At 41.6% G+C, this 20948-nt stretch overlaps 1 protein-coding gene across 1 annotated transcript in view; it reads left to right on the top strand.

Moving 5' to 3' along the window:
- Positions 1-1352: 1352 nt before the first annotated feature.
- Positions 1353-20948, top strand: part of slc12a3 (solute carrier family 12 member 3) — a 57194-nt gene continuing 37598 nt past the window's right edge. Inside the window, exons 1-8 of the mRNA XM_048605699.1 lie at positions 1353-1670; positions 5393-5527; positions 7518-7593; positions 11312-11407; positions 13518-13657; positions 18120-18230; positions 19555-19666; positions 20535-20662. Coding sequence (XP_048461656.1) covers positions 1353-1670; positions 5393-5527; positions 7518-7593; positions 11312-11407; positions 13518-13657; positions 18120-18230; positions 19555-19666; positions 20535-20662 — 1116 coding nt within the window. The remainder of the gene's footprint in view (positions 1671-5392; positions 5528-7517; positions 7594-11311; positions 11408-13517; positions 13658-18119; positions 18231-19554; positions 19667-20534; positions 20663-20948) is intronic.

The following is a 20948-nucleotide window of genomic DNA, read 5'->3' as shown; positions in this document are numbered from 1 at the left end:
GCACCACTGGTGTCAGTATACTGGTGTCCTTTGTGGTAACGTATGAATTTTTAATAGGGTGTTGTATGGTTTCAGAAGCCCTCTAAATTTCTGCAGGCATCTGAGAGACTCTTGAGTCTTTGTTAGCTCTGATGCTGCATCTAAAATGTACATAGATAAATTTCTCCATAAGGGAGAAAGCCACTATGTCTCATGTTGGGAAATCAATGTGATTGTAAATTTCTGTGTAATTAGGTGGTAACATCTTCAGGTTGTGGTGGGCATCAATACATGGTGCTTCTCGGTGCAAAACCAACCCTAGAGCCAGACTCTCTCATCCAACAGGCCTGGCCACTTCATTGGCTGGAAAATGTCTCCGCAGGGGCTGATTTGGTAATACATCTAAAGCACAAGAGTAGGGGTCCAACTCCCATTCTAGGTCTTAGTGTGTGGGGGAGAAAAAGCAAGGCTAACACTCTCTAGTGCGTTGGGAACGAAACCACATATTTAGCTGTGTGGCCCATTTGGAAGAGTGGGTATGTTAATCCTATGTCCTGGCCATAACCGGTGCTGCCTCCAACATCCTCCTCCCCTCTTCACCCACCTTCTTCACTGCACCCCCCCCCCCCCCCCCCCCAAAAAAAAAACAAACATTTGGCCATTCTTACATCAATGTAACCCACATTGTTGGTCAGTGGTAGCTGAATACGTTAAATATTTGATCCATCTCTGGGGACTGGACCAAAGCACAAGTTTGGAAAGGCACTACGTAAATGCAGATTTTTTGGGGGAGTGGAGGTTGGTGGAGAAGTGAATTAAAATCACCTTTTATCCATTTTGAGTCAGCACCGGTTGCATTGTGTCCCTCCACTGCCACACACACACACACACACACACACACACACACACACACACACACACCTGTCTTCCAGTTGGCATCTTACTTGCCTGTACCACTCTAAACAGGTTTGGTGGAATATATTGAAAGGGGTGGTAGTGGCAGTCACCTCTGGCTTTTTTCCAAGATTACTCTCGTAGCCTTCGGGCAACCGTTGTAATTATCACACCACCCCCCACCCGGAACTAGTTGGAGCAAAACAGGTTTAAACACTAATCAGTGGTTTCTCTGGCAATGCGGAAAAAAAAATGTTTATCAGATGAGTGATCAAAGATTGCAGCTGACTTTTGCAATAAAATGTCTTTTCTTCTGGCTTTCTCCAGCTACCACTGCCCTCTGGGGCCGGTTACATTTCTGTCTGCTGTAGGTCCGCCCCAGTTCCCTGGTCTATCCTATAAAATAACCTGCGGTTCAGCTTCACATGGCACTCCCTTCACATCCCCACCAGCTCCCACTGCCTGAGCCCACTGATTCTATGGCAGTTTCTACAGTCTGCGAGAGCCCAGTGGTGGTCCCTAGCCCAGCTGTAGGAGGCATTACCCATGGTAGATTCACCATCAGTACCCACCTAGGCAAGGAAGATGACTCCAAAACCATCTACTGCCTGCCTGATCCTACCAACGACAGCATGAGTGTCAGCAGCGTGACCCAGAACAGTACCTTCTGCCTGAGAACCTTTGGCTACAACACCCTTGATGCAGTGCCCAATTACCAGCATTATTCCAAAACCCAGATGCCAGATGAGCACAAGAGGACCAGACCCAGCCTGGCAGATCTCCGCTGCTACATGATGGTAAGGCACACCCACCCTGTGAGCACTGGTGCATAATATAACATTTCCCCCAATCCTGCATCCTATCTTTTCGATTATAAAACCTTTCAGTTTCAAAGTGTTTACATATGAAGATTGTCCACAATTCTCCATTCTAATTTTTAAGTTTCTTCTAACTCTCCCCTTCAGTTTTTTTTTTTACAAAGGCATTCTTGAGTATAATTTTCCACTTTGTCAGAAATTCATCTTTAATTCACAGTCTTCAAACATTTCTATCCACTTTATTAAATTGCACCTTTTACATTGAACTTCATTGAGTTTTTCTACCTCTTTTTACCTTTAGGATCCTTTAAAGTCGTAGAGTTGTACAGCATGGGAACAGGCCCTTTGGTCCAACTCATCCATGCCGACCAGATATCCTAAAATAATCTAGTTTCATTTGCCAACATTTGGTTCATGTCCATATAAGCTCTATCTAAATTCATATTCAAATTCATCTAACCCATCTAAATTCATATACCCAACCAGTTGCCTTTCTAAATGTTGTAATAGTACCAGCCTCCACCACTTCCTCTGGCAGTTCATTCCATACGCACACCACTCTCTGCATGAAAAAGTTGCCCCTTAGGTCCCTTGTAAATCTTTTTCCTCTCAAATTAAACCTATGCTGTCTATTTTTGGACTCCCCCCCCCTCCCAGGAAAAAGACTTTGTCTATTTTCCCTATTCATGCCCCACATGATTTTGTAAACTTCTATAAGGTCACCCTTTAGCCTCTGACTCTCTAGGGAAAATAGCCCCAGCCTATTAAGCCTCCCACTCACTAGTAAATAGATCATTGTTCCATAAATTGTGACTATTGTAATCAAATGTCAGTCTTTCAAGCAAGCATCAGTTATGCTGATTTCACGCAGTTCTCATTGTGTCATTTATTTAATTAGTGAGATGGGGCTGTCACTGACTCAGTCAGCATTTATTGCACATTCCTAATCATGGAATCATGCAGTGTGGAAGCAAGCTATTTGGCCTATCGAGTCCACAGGGACCCTCCAAAGAGACCGCTAACCTATCCTTGTAATCCTGCATTTCCCATCGCCAGCTAACCTGCACATCTTTGGACTGTGGGAAGAACCCAGAGCACCCTAAAGAAACCCACGGAGACACGGGGAGAATGTGTAAACTACACATAGTTGATGGAGGATGGAATTGAACCTGGGACCCCCAGGCGCTGTAAGGCAGAAATGCTAACCACTGAGCCACCATGCCGATGAATGGAGGGATTTTTCACATGAAGAGAGAGTTAAGTAGGTTGGGTCTGTACTCATTGCAGTTTAGAAGAATGGGACAAGATCTTATTGAAACAAATAAGATTATTAGAGGGCTCAACAGCTTAGATACAGAGAAGCTGTTTCCCCTTGTGGGAGAGTCTAGGGCCAGAGGGTGTAATCTTAGAGTAAGGGGCTGCACATTTAGTCAGAGATAAGTGGGTGAGGTTTCCTCCTTAGAGGGTAATGAATCTGTGGAATTCTTTGCCAAGGTGTCAAGGGTGTGTCATTAAGTATATTCAAGGCTGAGACTGACTTTTTAATCGGTAGTGAATCAAGGGCTATTGGGGATAAAGTAGGAAAACCTGAGTTGAGGCTAATTAGGTCAGACATGATCTTACTGAATTGGAGTAGACTTGATGGGCTGAATGGCTTACTTCTGGTCCTAAATCTTATGGCCTTGGTTGTCCCTGAGAGGTTTGTAGTGAGCTATCTTCTTGAAACATACATCAAATAATTGAAACACAGTGCGAGTTTCACTGGACAAGTCGCCCAACTTTTTCTGATTACGCTAAGGCGCACAGTCACTCATTGGATTGTCACCCAGAGTTGGCTGCCATTTTCAATATCGTTAAAATGTGTTTCTTTGTGGACGAGAGTTTTAAAATCTACAATCACAATCCTAATCCTAGTTCTGTTCTGAAGTCTCACCTCAAACCTTACAAACAGCTACTGAGCTGGATTCTCACTTCCATGCTGTTCCACCTCAAACTCTCTCCTTCTGAAGTCGTAACCTCATTGTTATTTCATTACCTATCTTAATTGAAGGGCAAAATGTGGTCCTAAAAAAGACACAATTCTTGGAGAATTGTAGCACCCTGGAATGTCAGAACAGAGCTCATGTTTAAGAAAGGAGTAAGACCACTATTTAAAATTTTGTCTTTAGTTGGGGAAGCTCTGTGCTCATGAAGGTCATAATATAAACATGGTTCTGTTTGACCAGAAACTAGATCAGCTTCTTTAGCTGTAATCATTTAATGGTCTGCCTGCAAATCCTAGAAGTTGGCAGTGATATCCAGTCCTAACTCCAGAGAACTAGATTCATGCTGACAGCTTGTTGTAAAGGAAAATGCAAGCTAGGTGACTATTGGACAAGTGTTAACTTTAAGCTTAAAATTCAATACCACAAAAATAGATCAAATAAATCAACTGAAGAAAAGTCATTTCATACTCAAAATGTTAACTGTTTCTCTCTCCCACTGAGTGTCTCCAGCATTCTGAGTTTATTACTTCATTTATCTTCTATGCTGTTCTTCTACCTTCCTCTGCACTTTTTGGCTGCTAACGATGGAGACAAATTCCAAAAATAATTTTTGAAAACATGTTTATAGGATGTGCACATGGCTGGTTAGGATAGCCTGTCCCTAGTGCCTTGTGAGCAGTTACGAGTCCAACACATGCTGTGATCTGGAGTCATATGGAAGCCAGACCAGGTGTAAATGGTAGATTTCCTTCCGTGAAAGGCATTGGTGAAACAGATAGCCTTTTACGACAATTGACCATGGTTAGACAGCCCCATTAGGCTGGCTTTTTATTCCAAAGTTTTATTAATTTTCACTATTTACCACAATGGGATTCAATCCCATTTCCCCAGAACCTGGGGTTCTGCATAACTAGTTCTGTAATACTGCCACTAAGCTGTAGCCTCCCCTGATTTTGATAACTGGATTCTTCAGATGTTACACCTGAACCAACTGTCTCTCTCCCCACAAATGCTGCTGAGTTTCTCCAGCACTTTTTTTTTTATTTCAAAACTAGTTTACTGTTTGTAAAGCACATTGGGGACATCCGAAGATGTGAAAGTCACTATAAAAATGCATACACATTCTTCCATTTAACAAAACTGATTTTTTTTTTTCCCCCCCACATTTGTCTGATGTTTTGAAACACAGCCTCATATTATTGAGTTATCCAACAGATCTGAGCCAATGTCATGGAAACCAAATAGTTAAAGTAAACTGATAAAAGATATGTGCAGTTAAGATGTCAGTGGCAGCCATTTATTGCCAGTCGTGAGGTGAGACCTGGGCATGACCATGGGTAAGTTGTAGGCCTGTATCTGACAGAGCAGTGGGCAGTGTGACTTTTTAAATAGGTTACCATCATCGGAATGTAGAGTAAATTGATAAATAATGCAACCCTGGAAATATTGGCAGGTTCAAAAGCAAATTGAAAAGAAACAACAGTTTCGTGTTTTGTGTTGCACACCTCTCAAAACAGCATTTTCTGGTCCTGTTTCTGATTTTTAACCTTTGCAATTTTTTTTTTGAGGGGAGGTTCTTTTTTATGTGGTGAATGCAGAATAGTTTCTTTTGGAATTCTGTGTTTGTGTTTCATTCAGTCCTCTACCCAATGCCCACTGATGGAACCTGGATAATTCTTGATACTGTGTTCTTGAAGTTATTGTATAATCTTTCAGGAAATGGGACAACATCCACCCCCAATGAATGAGATTAGACCTGACGATGAATGTGGCAAAGAAAGGGAGGTGGGGTTGAGTAACAGTAAGCTTGCAGAAGAACCTGTCCGATTTGGCTGGATAAAAGGTGTTATGGTATGTTTAATTTATTTTTTGTACCTGTGTCCTCAATTTAAAAAGTGCACCACAATGTTAACTCCAAGGATGTTTTCTCTTGACTGCTAATTAGTTTTTATGCCTAGAATTCCATAGCAACTCTCATCACTGTCTTGAAGACACAGAACACATTTATACTGTTGATACATTATGATGGATTGATCAATCATTGCATTGTGTGTCCAGTAGTAAGAGACAACTACAAAGTTATCTCTGCCAAACTGTAAATCTCAAGATTTATTTTTGAACTTTTTTTTTTTTAATCTACTCTTGTTTAAAGCAATTGAAGCAGTCCATGCCTATTTGCTGCTGTTTCTGGGCCACATTCAGGCCTGCGCTGATCAGTGGTGAGTTACGTCTGTCCTTGATATTAGGTAACAAGTGACCAAATATGGCACCAGGGAGTGCTCAAAAAATGTTAGTCGAAGGGATTCAGGGGAAGGCTTTCAATTATTTAGCACAAAGGAGGATAGTAGTGGTTATTGGAAGTCAATTGTCACATCCCTAGTTTCAGGAGTTCTTCAGGGTAGTGCCCTAGATACCCATTTTCAGCTGCTTCATCAATTACCTTATGGGCGAGCATGTTAGTCAACAATTGCACAATGTTTAGCACTATTCGCAGCGCCTCAGATACAGAAACATTGTGTCTATATGAAGAGACCGAGGATTGGGAAGAGCTTAGAAGTCAGCAAAGGATAACCAAGGGATTGGTTAAGAAGGGGAAAATAGAGCATGGGAGTAAGCTTGCAGGGAGCTGGATGTAAAAGTTTCTATAGGTATGGAAAGAGGAAAAAAAAGGTGAAAACTGATGTAGGTCCCTTACAGTCAGAAACCAGGGTAATTATATTGGGAAAGTATGGCTGATGAACCAAATTCTTCATTTGTGTTCACTTAGGAGGTCATGAATAACATACCAGAAATGATGGGGGACATGGTTTATTGTGAGAGATGAACTGAAGCAAAGTGTTTTTGGATATAGAGAAGTGGTGGTGGGGAAATTGATGGGATTGAAGGCTGATAAATCCCCACTGCCTGATAATCTACATCCCAGAGTACTTAAGGAAGTGGCCCTAGAAATATTGGATGCATTGGCAGTCATCTTCCAAGATTCAGACAAGAGTGTAGTGACATGTTTCAGTAAGGTGAACAAGAAGAAACAACATAGAAGTCTATTTGAAAAGGGATGCGGGAGCAGAAGGACCTGGGGTGTATGTGCATCGGCCTGCAGGACAATTTGAGAAGGCAGTTAACAACACATATGGCCTTTATAAATAAAGGCATGAAGTACGAGGCTATGATGAATTGCTATGAAGCACTGGTTCAGCCTTAACCTGGAGTATTGTGTCCAATTCTGGACATCACACTTTAGGAAGGATGTGTAGGCATGGTAGTTGCGTGAAAACATTTTACAAGACTCGTCCTGAGGCTTAGGGTTTTCATTTATGGAGATAGATTGGTGGAGCTGGGGCTGGTCTCTTTAGAGAAGAGAAGCTTGATGGAGACTTAATAGAAGTCTTCAAAAAAAATCTTGAGGGGTCTGGACGGAGTAGACAGAAAAACCATCCCCTTTGATGGAAGGATTGAGAAACAGAGGTACTGATTTAAACTGATTGGGAGAAGAGGCAACGGCAACAGAAGAAGCTTCCATATGCAGTGAGTGTTTTGGATCTGGAATACACCCCCTGAGAATTTGGTGGCAGATTCAAACGTGGCTTCCAAAAGATGACTGGACAATTAACTGAAGAGAAATTTGCAGGACTACGAAGAACAGACAGGAGAAGTGGGATCAGCTGGCTAGCTCATACAGAGAGCTGCAAGAAGCTGACCATTTTATGATGACATAATTCTATAAGTTTTACTTGGAAATCAGTTCCCCACTGAAGGAAACTTCCCCTTTAATTTGTGCTAGGAGGGTGACTTTCCTAAAGCATGGCATGTCATTATTGTTTCTGTTTCTCCTTTTGCATAGATTCGATGTATGTTAAATATTTGGGGTGTTATCTTGTATTTGCGATTGTCATGGATTACTGCACAAGCAGGAATAGGTAAGGCTACACCTGTGAACGTGAAAATATGTTAGATTTCAGTGATCATTAAAAAGCAATTAGTATCAACATCTGAATCTATTGTATTGATAAAGGGAAAAAATGTAATTTGTTTTGGTAGCAATGTTTCAATATGTAAAATCTTAAAGAAAAGGCAAATCTAGAGTATGTACTCTGATGTGAATATTGTACACATCAAATACAACTTTTTCTAATATATGTTAAAGTAATTCCACAGGATGTTTGTGGAAAGCCAGTGGGTTAATAAAATGGATGGTGTGCTACTGAACTTGATAATAGTGCCTTCTCTTTGTTGAGTTAGCTGACCTTGCATTTAGAAAGAAGAGATCAGTTAGGATTTCCTCTACTGATTGTCACTTACAAATGACATAGCAAGAAAATGCTTATGTTTAGAGAGGACCAGGCATGACTCAACTCAGTTGTCATGTCCCTGCAGACACTGGGTTGCGGTTTACAGTCCCACTGCTGGATATGTTTTTAACAGGGGGTGAGGAGTGATTAACCCAGTACTCCCACTCTCCCTGACATAGTTGCCATGCAATGGTAGACAGGTGAGCTCTGAAATAATCAGCCTGCTTGCCATTTTTTACAAAAATAACTACCTGACATTTGAGATAAGTGTGGAGCTGGAGGAACACAGCAGGCCAGGCAGCATCCTGACATTTGATCTAGTTTACAAACCAGTTAACTCCTATTTTGTTGCCCTCACCACTGTATAGTTGTACGTTGGCCTTTTTAATCCATCTGGTTAAAAGGAGAGGCGAAAGGTGAGATTTTGCCCTTCACTGGGGGGTGGGGAGGCAGTATACACTGTACACCATCAGGGGCATTGCCCTCAACCTCTCTGGGATGTTACCTCCTGCTTTGCCACCTCCCACCTTCCCTCCACCCCCCACGCCTCCTTGCACTCCTACCCGCACTGCCCTCAAGGTTCCCTGATCCTTCCTGTCCAAAAGCCCAGATCTGCTATAAGGCAACAAGGTGCAGGGCTGGATGAACACAGCAGGCCAAGCAGCATCATAGGAGCACCTGGTTGTCTCGGATTCTCCAGCATCTGCAGTTCCTACTATCTCCAGCCCAGATCTGCTGTTCTCTAGAGTCCAGTCCTCTTCGTCAGGGGCACTGATCCTTGTAGTGTTGGACCAGTAGTGGCCAATACTGAGGTCTGGTGCTGGTACAATCAGATTGGTCGCTAGAGAATGGCACGCACTCCCATTGGGGTCATGGAATTTCAACCCTCGGCTCCTTAAGGACATCCAGTGGATGTTATTATCGAGAAGTGGGCTTGTTTAAATTGTTTGGTTTGGGACTGATGGTTCTTCTGAGGTGATGTCTGGAGCAGGTGATGGCCTAATGGTATTATTGCTGCACTGTTGACCCAGGTAATATTCTGGGGACCCAGGTTCAAACCCTGCCATAACGGATAGTGGAATTTCAAATCAATAAAAATCTTGAATTAAGAGTCTAATGATGGTGAATCCATTGTCAATTATCAGATAAACCAAATTGCCCTGTAGTGTGCAGGGTATCTGGGTTAACTATAGTCAATCTGGGCTTACGGGGATAGGATGGGAAACTCGGAGGATCAGTGTAGACTCAATGGGCTGAATGGTCTCTGTCTGCACTGTAGACATTGTGATCTAGACTACATGTGACTCCAGACCCTTAGCAATGTCATTAATTCTTACCTGCCCTGTGGCCAATTAGGAATGGGCAATAATGTTGACCTAGCCAGCAACCCCCTCAAGCCATGAATGAATTTTTTTTAAAAAGAGGAACATAGGTGAGGAACATAACCAGCTTTTTCATGTTTCTGTTGCAGAATTCCTCTGTTACTAAACAGTGACATAAGAAGGGAAAGCATAATAGAAAGAGGCAGCAGAAATGAAGCACATTACTGGTTCTGTTTAAATTAAGCACAGGATTTGGTGATGAGCACTACATCTTCACACATCCCCTCTTGACTGTAAACTTCAGCTCGCCCATTTGAAATGGGGCTTGCAATGACAAAAATGGGTGTTATATGTATGCAACTTTGTGTAGTTTGCTCCATTATAGCTACACTTGTGTATACTGTGCTGTAAGTTATAAGTGCTGGGAAGACAATAATGGCGCAAGAGGATGTTTTTGTCGGGTTAAGTTTGAGATGCATCACAATTATCAGTTGATGATAAAAGTGAATCGAAGAGCAGCTCTTGCCAGGCTGAAAGGACAGCTGAAGAAAGACTTGAGAGAAGAAATTGGAAGTGAAGTGACATTCAATTCACTGTCAGAGGGTCAGAGCTTTAGAGTTAATGCTGCCTGAGGCTCTTGCTATGAGGGATATCCTCTACACCATTCTCTGGCACATTTCTTCTAGGTTGATTTTAGCAGCATTTTTATGAGAACTGGCACCCGGTTTCGTGCCCGAGTTTATTATTATTAGCTGCATGGCAACTGCATCTGGTTCTCTGACCTGAACGTTTAGAGACAGCCATCAATCAAACAAGCTTTATACGGGCCTGCATGTTACTGTGGAATTTGGATGTGGTTAATCGTTGTTGGATATGTTGTCACAGTGGCATTTTGATAGGTGGCATAGAACTACCCAAGTCTAACAAACTTATTGTATTTTTGTGAAACACCTTCAGCTTAAGAACTCCAATTCTTCCTAAATTCCACCATGACCTACTCAAAGCAACCGGAAATGGACAGTGAATACATCTTGCTTGAATCATTTATATCCTGAGAATAAGGTTTTGAAAATAAAGGCAGAGCAGAAATTGGGAAAGTTAGGGCCACAACCCACCTCCAAGGCAATTAATGTCTTTACATTTTAGGCAAGAGGGCTAGCAGAAGTTGTTTTGTGAAAAGCAATCTCCTGGCCACTTCTTACATCCTGCTGCTACCATTGCTGTGTCCAAGTCGGCAAGGAACTGATCACTGAACCAGCAACTTCTGTTTTAATTGTTACATCTGCTGGAGCCTCTCTTTTTGATTCACTTTCACTTATTTAAAGAGCAAGCAATGCTCCAAATCTGTCAATGGAATTACATGTAAAATGACCTTGCATTCCTACAATTTATGATAGTGATTTTCTTGTATTGCAGCTTTTCTGAAATTAATACAAGCTGTTTAGCTATAATTGATAGTTTAATCTTGCATTAGATAGAATATGAATGAATAAAATCCTATCAGGGTTTAAAAATCATATGGCCTCTTCACAAATTTTTCTGAAGAGCAATGAAAATGTCTATTTTCCCATTATAGTGGTAAAAATCCATGAGCGTGCGTATTTCCTATTAGATAGGAATGTTACATAGCATGTATGATACAGATACAGACCATTCTGCCCACTGACCCTGTGCTGGTGTTAGTGCTTAAAATTCCACCCCACCCTTGGCATGACGAACATGTTCTTCTGTGGCACTGACTCCAGAAGAAGTAAATGACTTGCATAACAGCCTTGCAGGTGAAGCACAAAATAAAAGTCTAATTTTGTATCTAGAGTAGCATAGTGTAGCGTAATCTCTCTATCCAAACAATTAACAGTAGTTCCTCTGTCATATAATTGGGCAATCGGTCAAAGCAACTGTGGGTCTAATGGACTTTTCTTATTTGTGATTCTTGGTTGTAAGCATGTAAGTATAAAATACTGTGTATTTTCCAGTGGTGATGAAAGCACAAATAAATTTGGTTTTGTTCCCTTCCATTGCAGCTTTAACATGGTTAATCATCATTATGTCCGTAATTGTAACCAGCATTACAGGTCTGTCCATATCAGCAATATCTACAAATGGCAAAGTCAAATCAGGTATTCTTTGATTCTTGCTTCCTCACAATACTTCGTATTGTTCCATCAACCAGAGCTTTATATTGTCCGTGCCTGCCATTGAGAATTTGTAGTGAATGTAAGCCAGCAGTGACCGGGTCAATGGGTTGATAATATTTGTTGCAGGATAGGATATGGTAATAGAGTTTTGATTCAGATGAAGATTATATGATATCAGTTGTCAGCCATGTCTCCATTGGGAACACTCTTGCCTCTGGCCCTCAACTTGGATTGAAGTCCCATTTCAGGACTTGGGAACGAAAAGACAAACTTGTCATAAAAGGGGTGTTGGAGGTGCTATCTTTTGGATAAGAAACAAATCAAAGGCCACATCTACCCGCTGAGCTGGTTGTAAAAGATCTAATGACTCTATTTTGAAGCAGAACAGAGTAGTTTTCCTCAGTTCCTCGCTAATATTTACCATTCAATCAACATCCCAAAATCAGATAATCTCCCTATTTATGATATTGCAGTTTGTGGGAGTCTGTGAGCACAACTTGGCCATTGCATTTCCCACATTATAGCAGTGCCAACACTTCAAAAGTACTTTCTCGGCTGTAAATCTTTGAGACATTTGGTGCTTGTGAAAGGCGCTACATAAATGCGAGCCTCTCTTTCCCTAGCTGATCTGTCATTGTTGCAGAAAGGGTTTACAGAAGTGAAATCTTTGTAATGGAGGGGAATAAAAGTTAGAATAAATGAGGAATCTCGGCACTATATTCAATTCCTAATAATCTGCTGTGGCCAAAGACAGTGGCTAGGGAGTGGGGTAGATTGTTCTTCAGCCAAAGGTTGTGAGAGAGGTCAATGTTAATCGTTTGTGTCTTCTCCGTGTTTAGCTGGTGGGAAATGCAGTTCATCCAAGACTCTGTGTTGGGCAGACACCAACTTAACATGGTGGCAGTTAGAGTGCTCTCAACACGTGAATAAATTTAAAAAAAGAGAAACGTAGGTCAGGAACATAACCAGCTTTTTCATGTTCCTGTTGCAGAATTCCTCTGTTCCTAAACAGTAACATAAGAAGGGAAAGCATAATAGACAAGGGCAGCAGAAATGAAACACATTACTGGTTCTGTTTAAATTTAAGCACAGGATTCGGCTGGATGAGTACAAATTATAAACATAAGGATCTGCTCTCATTTCCCCAAGACAAAATCATTAACAACAGGAATGTATTTTCGGAATTTGTTCCCTGTTGAAGACCTTGTCATAGATTCATAGAATCTTACAGCACAGCGACAGGCCCTTTGGCCCAAACAGGTCCATGCTAACCAAAATCCACGCTCACCCCATTTCCCTGCACTTGGCCCATATCCTTCTCAACCTTTCCTATCCATGTATTCGTCCAAACACCTTTTAAATGTTGTTAATGTACCTGCCTCAACCACTTCCGCTGGCAGCTCGTTCCATATGCTTACCACCCTCTGTGTTTTAAAAAAAAAGTTGCCCCTCGGGTCCCTAAGAATTCTTTCCCCTCTTACCTTAAACTCATGTCCTCTAGTCCTTGATTGCCCAGCCCTGAGAAAAGACTGAGTCTATTCACCCTATCCATGCCTGTCGTGGTCTTATACACTTCTATAAGATCTCCCCTCCATCTCCTACGCTCTAAAGAGAAATGTCCTAGCTTGTCCAACCTCTCCCTATAACTCAGTCGCTTGAGTCCTGATAACATCCTTGTAAATTTCTTCTGCACGCTTTCCAGTTTAGTAACATCCTTCCTATAGCAAGGTGACCAACACTGAACACAATACTCCTCCAACGTCCTGTACAACTGTAACATAACTTCCCAACTTCTGTGCTCAGTGCCCTGACTGATGAAGGCCAGTGTGCTAAAAGCCTTCTTCACTGCCCCGTCTACCTGTGACTCCACTTTCAGAGAATCATGCACCTGAACCCCAAGGTCCTTCTTCCACTACACTCCTTAAGGCCCGACCATTCACCATGAAACTCCTACCATGATTTGACTTTCCAAAATGTGACACCTCACACTTGCCTATATTAAGCTCCATTTGCCATTTCTTGGCCCACTTCCCCAACTTGTGTTTGCCCTTTGTGTTTACAGTAAACTGGCTTTTGTTTCTGTGTTGTTCAGGTGGTACATATTTCCTTATCTCAAGGAGCCTCGGCCCAGAGCTTGGAGGCTCCATTGGGCTCATCTTTGCTTTTGCAAATGCGGTGGCAGTTTCCATGCACACTGTTGGCTTTGCTGAGACTGTGAAAGATCTCCTTGTTGTAAGTTGGATTCATTTCAATTCTGTGTCGCAGTATTTTTGTTGTTTGAAAGAGCCATAAATACCAATTGTAGCCTTGTTCCGGTCCACTCTTTGAAATATGCGAGCACGGCTGTGACACCAAATGAACACAAGGATGGAATTTGGCACTCATGGTCTCCCCCATCCCCCTGTAAGGTTACATACTCTCACTTTCCACCACAGACACTTCCTCAGTGAAGACCAAGTATTCCCCCAAAGTCTAGGAGGGGGTGGGATACCATTAGACCAATTGCTCTAACAGAGTCATTAGAGATGTACAGCATGGACACAGACTGGGAAATAAAACCAAAGATCTCATTTTTTTAATTCAATCATTTTACTGTTTAGGGAGATGGATTAGCGCTCCTACCAAATAGAATTTCTTTGCTTTCTTTTGCCAGAAAGCAACCAATAGAGGCATAATAATGGTGAGTTTCAGTTTTGTCAACATTTCACACCGAACTGGGTTCAGAGATACATTGAGCAAGAGGATTGTCAGGTCACAGGTGAGGGGCAGGTCAGGGTCTATTGCAAATGTACTTAGCTTGATACCTGCAGAGTAAAGATTCCACGCATTCTTTAACTCGCAAAGATAACCCAGAATTAACGGATTGTTGGCAATAAAAATAACATATCTCTGAGTCATGACATCCATTCATCTTGGGAGACAATGTACTGCGCCTGGGTGTCACTTCCAAATTACTCTGTTCTAGCTGTAGAGGCTGAATTGCAGTGACTTGAAGAACATTGGCCTGAGGTTGACTGAGGAGTTCTTTCTCCCCCCAGCTGCTTCCCTTTTCTGTTCTCTACATTTCTACCCAGTTCCTGACCACTTGCATGTAGCAGCGGCAAAGAATTTCCATGTACCGATTCCAAACTCTGGAGCCTCTATCAGAGGTCTTCATTTTTCAGACGTAGGTGAGCACTGTTGGAATAGAATATCCTTTATTGTCATGTGGACTCGATACAGAAGTACAGGAGTGAAAAGTTTACACTGTCACCCCATATGGCACTATCTTAGGTACTAAGTACCTAGGTACAGATCTTAGATACAGAATATAGAAACAAAGGGAAAAAGAAAGGGGGGAAGAAAGTAATGTTACTTATAGCTGTTGATAATATAAGTTAGAAAAATGAGAATAAAGTTTAAAAAGAGAGGCATTGCAGTCTTTCCATAAAGGGCCTGCAGTAGATCAGCGCAGGGGGCTTCCACACATGGTCTGCCCAGCTTGCAAGCCGCTGATCGCCTATACCCGTCCCCAGATCAACAACTGTCCCCACTTCGCTCGGGTCTCCGCCTGCTTTGCCTCAGGAGAGAACACCGAGGGGGGAGAAAGAAAACAGGAAATAAACAGAAGGAGTGGAAGCGTTCCGTTTGGAGTGTCCTTTGCCACCATCTTGACCAGATACACACTATACTGAATTTGCTATCGTACACAAGGGTATCTTTGGGAATGCTGTGCTCATCCATTGCCTCACGTGAGCTAGCCAATGGAATTACCACTGATTCCAGAAGGCAAATGTGCTGGACATCACTGCACCCTGATGTACTTCTATGTTCGGCACATTGTCTCACCATAGGAAGAGGATTGATGAGGGCAGAGCCGTGGACGTGTTCTATATAGACTTCAGTAAGGCATTCAACAAGGTTCCTCATAGTAGACTGGTTAGCAAGGTTAGATCACATGGAATATAGGGAGAACTAGTCATCTGAATACAGAACTGGCTCGAAGGTAGAAGACAGAGGGTGGTGGTGGAGGGTTGCTCAGACTGCAGGACAGTGCCCAGTGGTGTGCGAGAAGGCTTGGGGCTCGGTCCACTTCTTTTATGTCATTTATAAATGATTTAGATATGAGCATAGGAGGTATGGTTAATAAATTTGCAGATGACATCAGAATTGAAGATATAGTGAACAGCGAAGAAGGTTACCTCAGAGTACAACAGGACCTTGATCAGATGGGCCAGTGGGCCGAGGAGTGGCAGATGGGGTTTAATTTAGATAAATGTGAGGTGCTGCATTTTGGAAAGGCAAATCAGGGCAGAACTAAACTTAATGGTAAGGTCCTGGGGAGTGTTGCTGAACAAAGAGACCTTGGAGTGCAAGTTCATAGTTCCTTAAAGGTGGAGTCGCAGGTCGATAGGATAGTGAAGAAGGTGCTTAGTATGCTTTCCCCTATTGGTCAGTGCATTGAGTATAGGAGTTGGGAGGTCATGTTGTAGCTGTACAGAACATTGGTTAGGTCACTTTTGAAATACTATGTTCAATTCTTGCTATAGGAAGGATGTTATGAAACTTGAAAGGGTTCAGAAAAAATTTACGAGGATGTTGCCAGAGTTTGGAGGGTTTGAGCTATAAGGAGAGACTGGGGCTATTTTTCCCTGGAGCATTGGAGATTGAGTGGTGACTTTTTAGAGAGGTTTATAAAATCATGAGGGACATGGATAGGATAAATAGGGCAGGTGGGGGAGTCCGAAACTAGAAGGCTTAGGTTTAAGGAGAGAGGGGAAAAATTTAACTGACGTGACCTAAGGGGCAGAGATAGTAAGAACTGCTGATGCTGGAGTCTGAGATAACAGTGCGGAGCTGGAGGAACGCAGCAGGCCGGGCAGCATCAGAGGAGCAGGAAAGCTGATGTTTTGGGTCAGGATCCTTCAGGGCTTTGTATTTTTAGTTGATTTATTCCGTCTCGACTTTGACATAGCAACAGTGGCTTTGGCAATCCTGGTGCCAATTTCAACCTCCAGGGACACGTAACTGTTGATCCAATGTATGTGAAGTTGTCAGTGACCTCCAGTGTGGGCTTGTCCATGTTGATAGAAGGTGGGAAATTTACCTCGTGTCCGTAACATTGGTCTTTCTGATGCTGATTGTCAACCCAAGCTTTTCTCAGGTCCGGGAGAACTGATCTACAAGCTGTCACAGATGAACGACAGGGTTGGATGCCAGTGCAGTTACACAGTTTTGTCTTGGCACGTAGTTGAACAGCTGTCTGCTCTGGTGTGCAGATTAACTCCCCATACAACAGCAGCACGAAGAGAAATCGGCTGAAGAGTGTTGGTGCCAGGATGCAGCCCTGCTGTACCCCAGAGCTGATCTGGAAAGTTTCCAACGAGGCTGTATTGTAACTTATGAAACTCTGATGTTCTCATGGAATTGAATAAAAAATGCCGATGAGTCCATGTGGGCAGCCTATTTGCCACACCAGTTTAAAGTATCTGTCTCTACTGAAAGATTGAAACCCTTGTTGAGGTCTGTGATGATGTGGCCTGCAATGTTCACAACAATCCCCTCTAACTGATGAAATGAGAAAACCATATCAACTATCAACCTGCCAGTTCTGAAGCTGCATGGAGAGTCCGGATAGTCGCATAATACGAGAATCTACAATCTGGTCACAGCAATGAGAGCAAGCACCTTCCAACAACATGCAACAAGGAGGTCCCTCACTCACTGACTGCAGTCACCAAGATTCCTATTGTTCTTGACCAAGTTTGACTATTTTTGCATCTAGCGTGTTCTGAGGCACAAATCTTCCCTTCCAGTCGTGATGGACATGTTACATTAAATTAAATTCAATTAAAGGCCCATTGGCAGTAAAATAACAAAATACTGTGTATTCAGCAACAAAACATGTTTTCAATGTAGAATTTCATTCCATGAACTAAACTGATGAAAAATCAAACAAATTAAATCAAATAAATTAGTTTATGTTATGACCTATATTAAACCTAATTAACAAACGAATGAAATACCTGCTTGGGCTGCTTAATTCAAATTGATTATTGTTGACTAATTTCTATTTTCTATTGCTAGATTAATCTCAGAATGCTGACTAGCTTGGAAATTCACTATTCTCTGGTGCTTGCACTCATTCAGAAATCCTACAAAATGATCTCCGTTCCAGACAAACCTCAATAATTATCTTAATGACCAGTTTTCTGAAACTCTGTACCAGCTTTTGCATAACAGGTTTCAGAGTTACCTGACTTAATGTTGTCTATAATCCTGATGTGTTATATTTAAATGGCCCATTTCTGCATTATTTCGCTAATAGAATCCATTGTTAGAATCTCCAAAACAGCAGGTAACTTTTTCAGTACAGCATTTTATGTGAATGTGTCTATGATTTGTTGTGGTCAGTGTAATTATGCCGCAGGAAGAAACCAATCTGAATTACTTAAGATCAGTTGTTGAGTTTAACTTTTTGCAGAAAAACATTTTTACAAGAGTGTGCTATCCCTGATTGCAGTTGTCCTTAGCACCGCAAGAATAGCCCTCATAATCAAGCCGAATACACAGAGTGTATGTATGATGACAATATGTTGATTGAAACTCTAACTCCATAAGCCATCAAGGTCAGAATGTCTATTTTCAGTTCTAGTGTTGTTCACTTGTGACACTGCAGGCTCCTACGAATCTAAACACTTTAACCTTTCAATAGGAATACAATGCAACAATTATGGACCCCACAAATGATATACGGATTATTGGAGTCATAACGGTGACCGTGCTACTTGGGATTTCACTGGCTGGAATGGAATGGGAAGCCAAGGTAAAGCCATTGGAATTTATAATATTACGGAAGTTTTGAGTCTCTGTAATCAATCAATTTTAAAAAGTTTAAATCTTTACTTTTATTTGGCAGATACTGTATTAACAAGTCCTTGTTTGTACTTGGTTGTTTACTGTACTTTATCCTTATTTAGGTTAGACATGCACCATATTGTACCCTCATGTTTAGGGAGATTGACAAATGTTCTCACTGACCTTGCTGCTTCTGAGCTGACTGCAATAATGTGGATTTAGGTCCCTGTTGTGACTTGTTCGACTTAATTTTTTATTTTCTCTCTGCTCACAGTAAAGAACTTGAGCAATGACTGGCTCTTCCAGCAGCAGAATTCAGCGATCTCACTTGTGTAGGATCATGGTTGCAAATCCATGTCTGGCAATGGCACAGCATGGTCATTGGAACCAGCAACATGTGCAAAGTGCCGAAGCACTAGATGACCAGTGTTGTTTCAAATTGTGTTTGCTATCAAGCGTTGCACATTGGAATGTCTTACCATTGAAAGCTTAAAGACTGAAGTTATTGTCATTTTGCTGTTAGTAACAATGGAGTATTCTTTTGAATGTTAGGGTTTACGGCATTAGTTTACTGGTATGAGTGATTCATTAAGAATATGATCAAAACATCCACACAAAGAATTAGAGATTTGTCTTCCCTTCCATCAATATATATTCCTACCCTTTGTAAGCTCAGCTAGACTTGAATTCAGGGCCATTGCTAAAATGATCGGTGTGATGAGGTATCATGGGATAGGACAAAGAATAAACTCCGCATATTGCTCCTGATGTGACACCATGTACATTTTATATAGTGCCTTTTGGTGGCCAACACAAGCTCAGTGGACATGGAAGTAGTCTTGGTCAAAAATGCAAGCTTCAAAAAGGTTTCTCTTGTTCCTGAGGAACAAAATGTAAGGACTTGGAGAATTCCAGAGTGGATCCAAGATGTCAGAATGCTCAATGGCCTCAACAGCAGTCAAGCTTTTTAGTTATAAGTTTATGTTGTTATTCTTTGAACTGTATTTCAGATGTTATATTTTTCTCATGCTATTTAATAAGATTCAGTATAGGAAAATTAAAACATTTTTGTAACTGTATACATGTCATTTTCAGAGTTGCTAGATGGAAGTCTGTTTTTGCAGTGTTTTTGACCAAGGAGTGAAATGAAGCAATAATTTAGCATTATTTGCATCATCCACTTCATTGATCCCACCATCTTGAGTTATTAGCTGTAGTGTTGGAGCAGGGCTACAACTTTTCCATTGCTTTCTGCTGTGAAGAATGCCCTTCTGTCTTTTCCTTTCTGATAGGCACAGGTTGGCTTCTTCTTTGTGATCATGGTTTCCTTTGCAAACTACATTGTGGGGACGTTTATCCCAGCATCGAAAGAAAAGCAGGCCAAAGGCTTTTTCAACTATAGAGGTGTGTACTTAGCAACCTCCACAGGTTAGAAACCTTATTTTCAAGCTACATTTTCTTAAGGCCCACCCCCACCCCCCTTTTAATTATTGCATCTAGATAAACATAGTCAATGCATTAAGGAGTTTTAGGGCACATTTATGACGACATGTATGTTGGAGCGCAGACTGCTGTTATTCTGCAGATTGTGTGCCCAACGTGGGGATCTACAACCTGCCTCCATGCCCTGGGTTAGGGAATAGGCAAATCAGAGTTGTTTGCTGCTCCTGACCTTTGCTGGAAAATAGGCACAAGTGGCTGTTGAATGAAGATGGAGTTGAGTTCGATTCCTTATGGATGAATATTTTGGCAATGATCACTGTTTGAGCTCACAAATGAGGAATAGGAACTTGGGCAAAGTAGCCAGATTTCATGAAGCATCACTTAAACATGAATCACTGCTTTTGACAGGGGTGTAGGATGGTGGTGGTGGGGGGGGTTACCTTTATACAATTTCTGACATCCTTATTTGATACTTCTCACATTGGGACCCTTTGAATTTGTTTCAAATCAGATATGATAATAAACATTCTGATCGTTCTTTCGCAGTAGAGAGAACACGCAGCACCGCAGAATAAAGCGGTGTAAACAAATATAAAACACAAGGTTGCTTGGTGAAAATGTTAAGATATATTAACTGAACAACCTGCTGTAAATTGCTGCCACATTGGTAAATTCAAACTATTTCAACCAAGTTTGCTTGGATTGTTTCACAATTGATTGCAGCTCCCATAACATGATGTATTACTGTTATGATGATGCATGGTGAGGTGATTGGGTTCAGACAATGGTGTCCACTTCTGTTCACTGTAATGCTGATTTTGCTTTTCAGCTGAGATATTTGCCCAGAACTTTTTGCCTTGCTGGCAAAGTGACGCGTCCTTTTTTGGCATGTTTTCCATTTTCTTTCCCTCTGCAACTGGCATCCTGGCAGGTGCAAACATCTCTGGCGACCTGAAGGTAATTCAAAATGTTATGAATCAAAGCATAAATTCCCAAGTTTTTGTCTAGTCCCTTATACATGCAAGTATAAAACAGGAAGTCCCTTCTTCACTTGCAGCAATGTCTTTACATATTTCAGGCTTTTACGGTTTAAAAGGAGCTGTAATAAATGATCACATGTTCCTTTGTATTATGAAAGAAGATAACTGCCTTTTAATGGTGTTTCTCCTTGTTATTGATTTTTTGCTTTCAATTTCTGGTTTCAAGCCAATTGTGGACCAGATATTTATGTGGTATCTTTCCC

This window comes from Rhincodon typus, chromosome 15, assembly GCF_021869965.1.
Source record: "Rhincodon typus isolate 14 chromosome 15, sRhiTyp1.1, whole genome shotgun sequence".
Classification (NCBI taxonomy): Eukaryota; Metazoa; Chordata; class Chondrichthyes; order Orectolobiformes; family Rhincodontidae; genus Rhincodon; species Rhincodon typus.
This window is presented reverse-complemented; position numbering and strand designations above follow the sequence as displayed.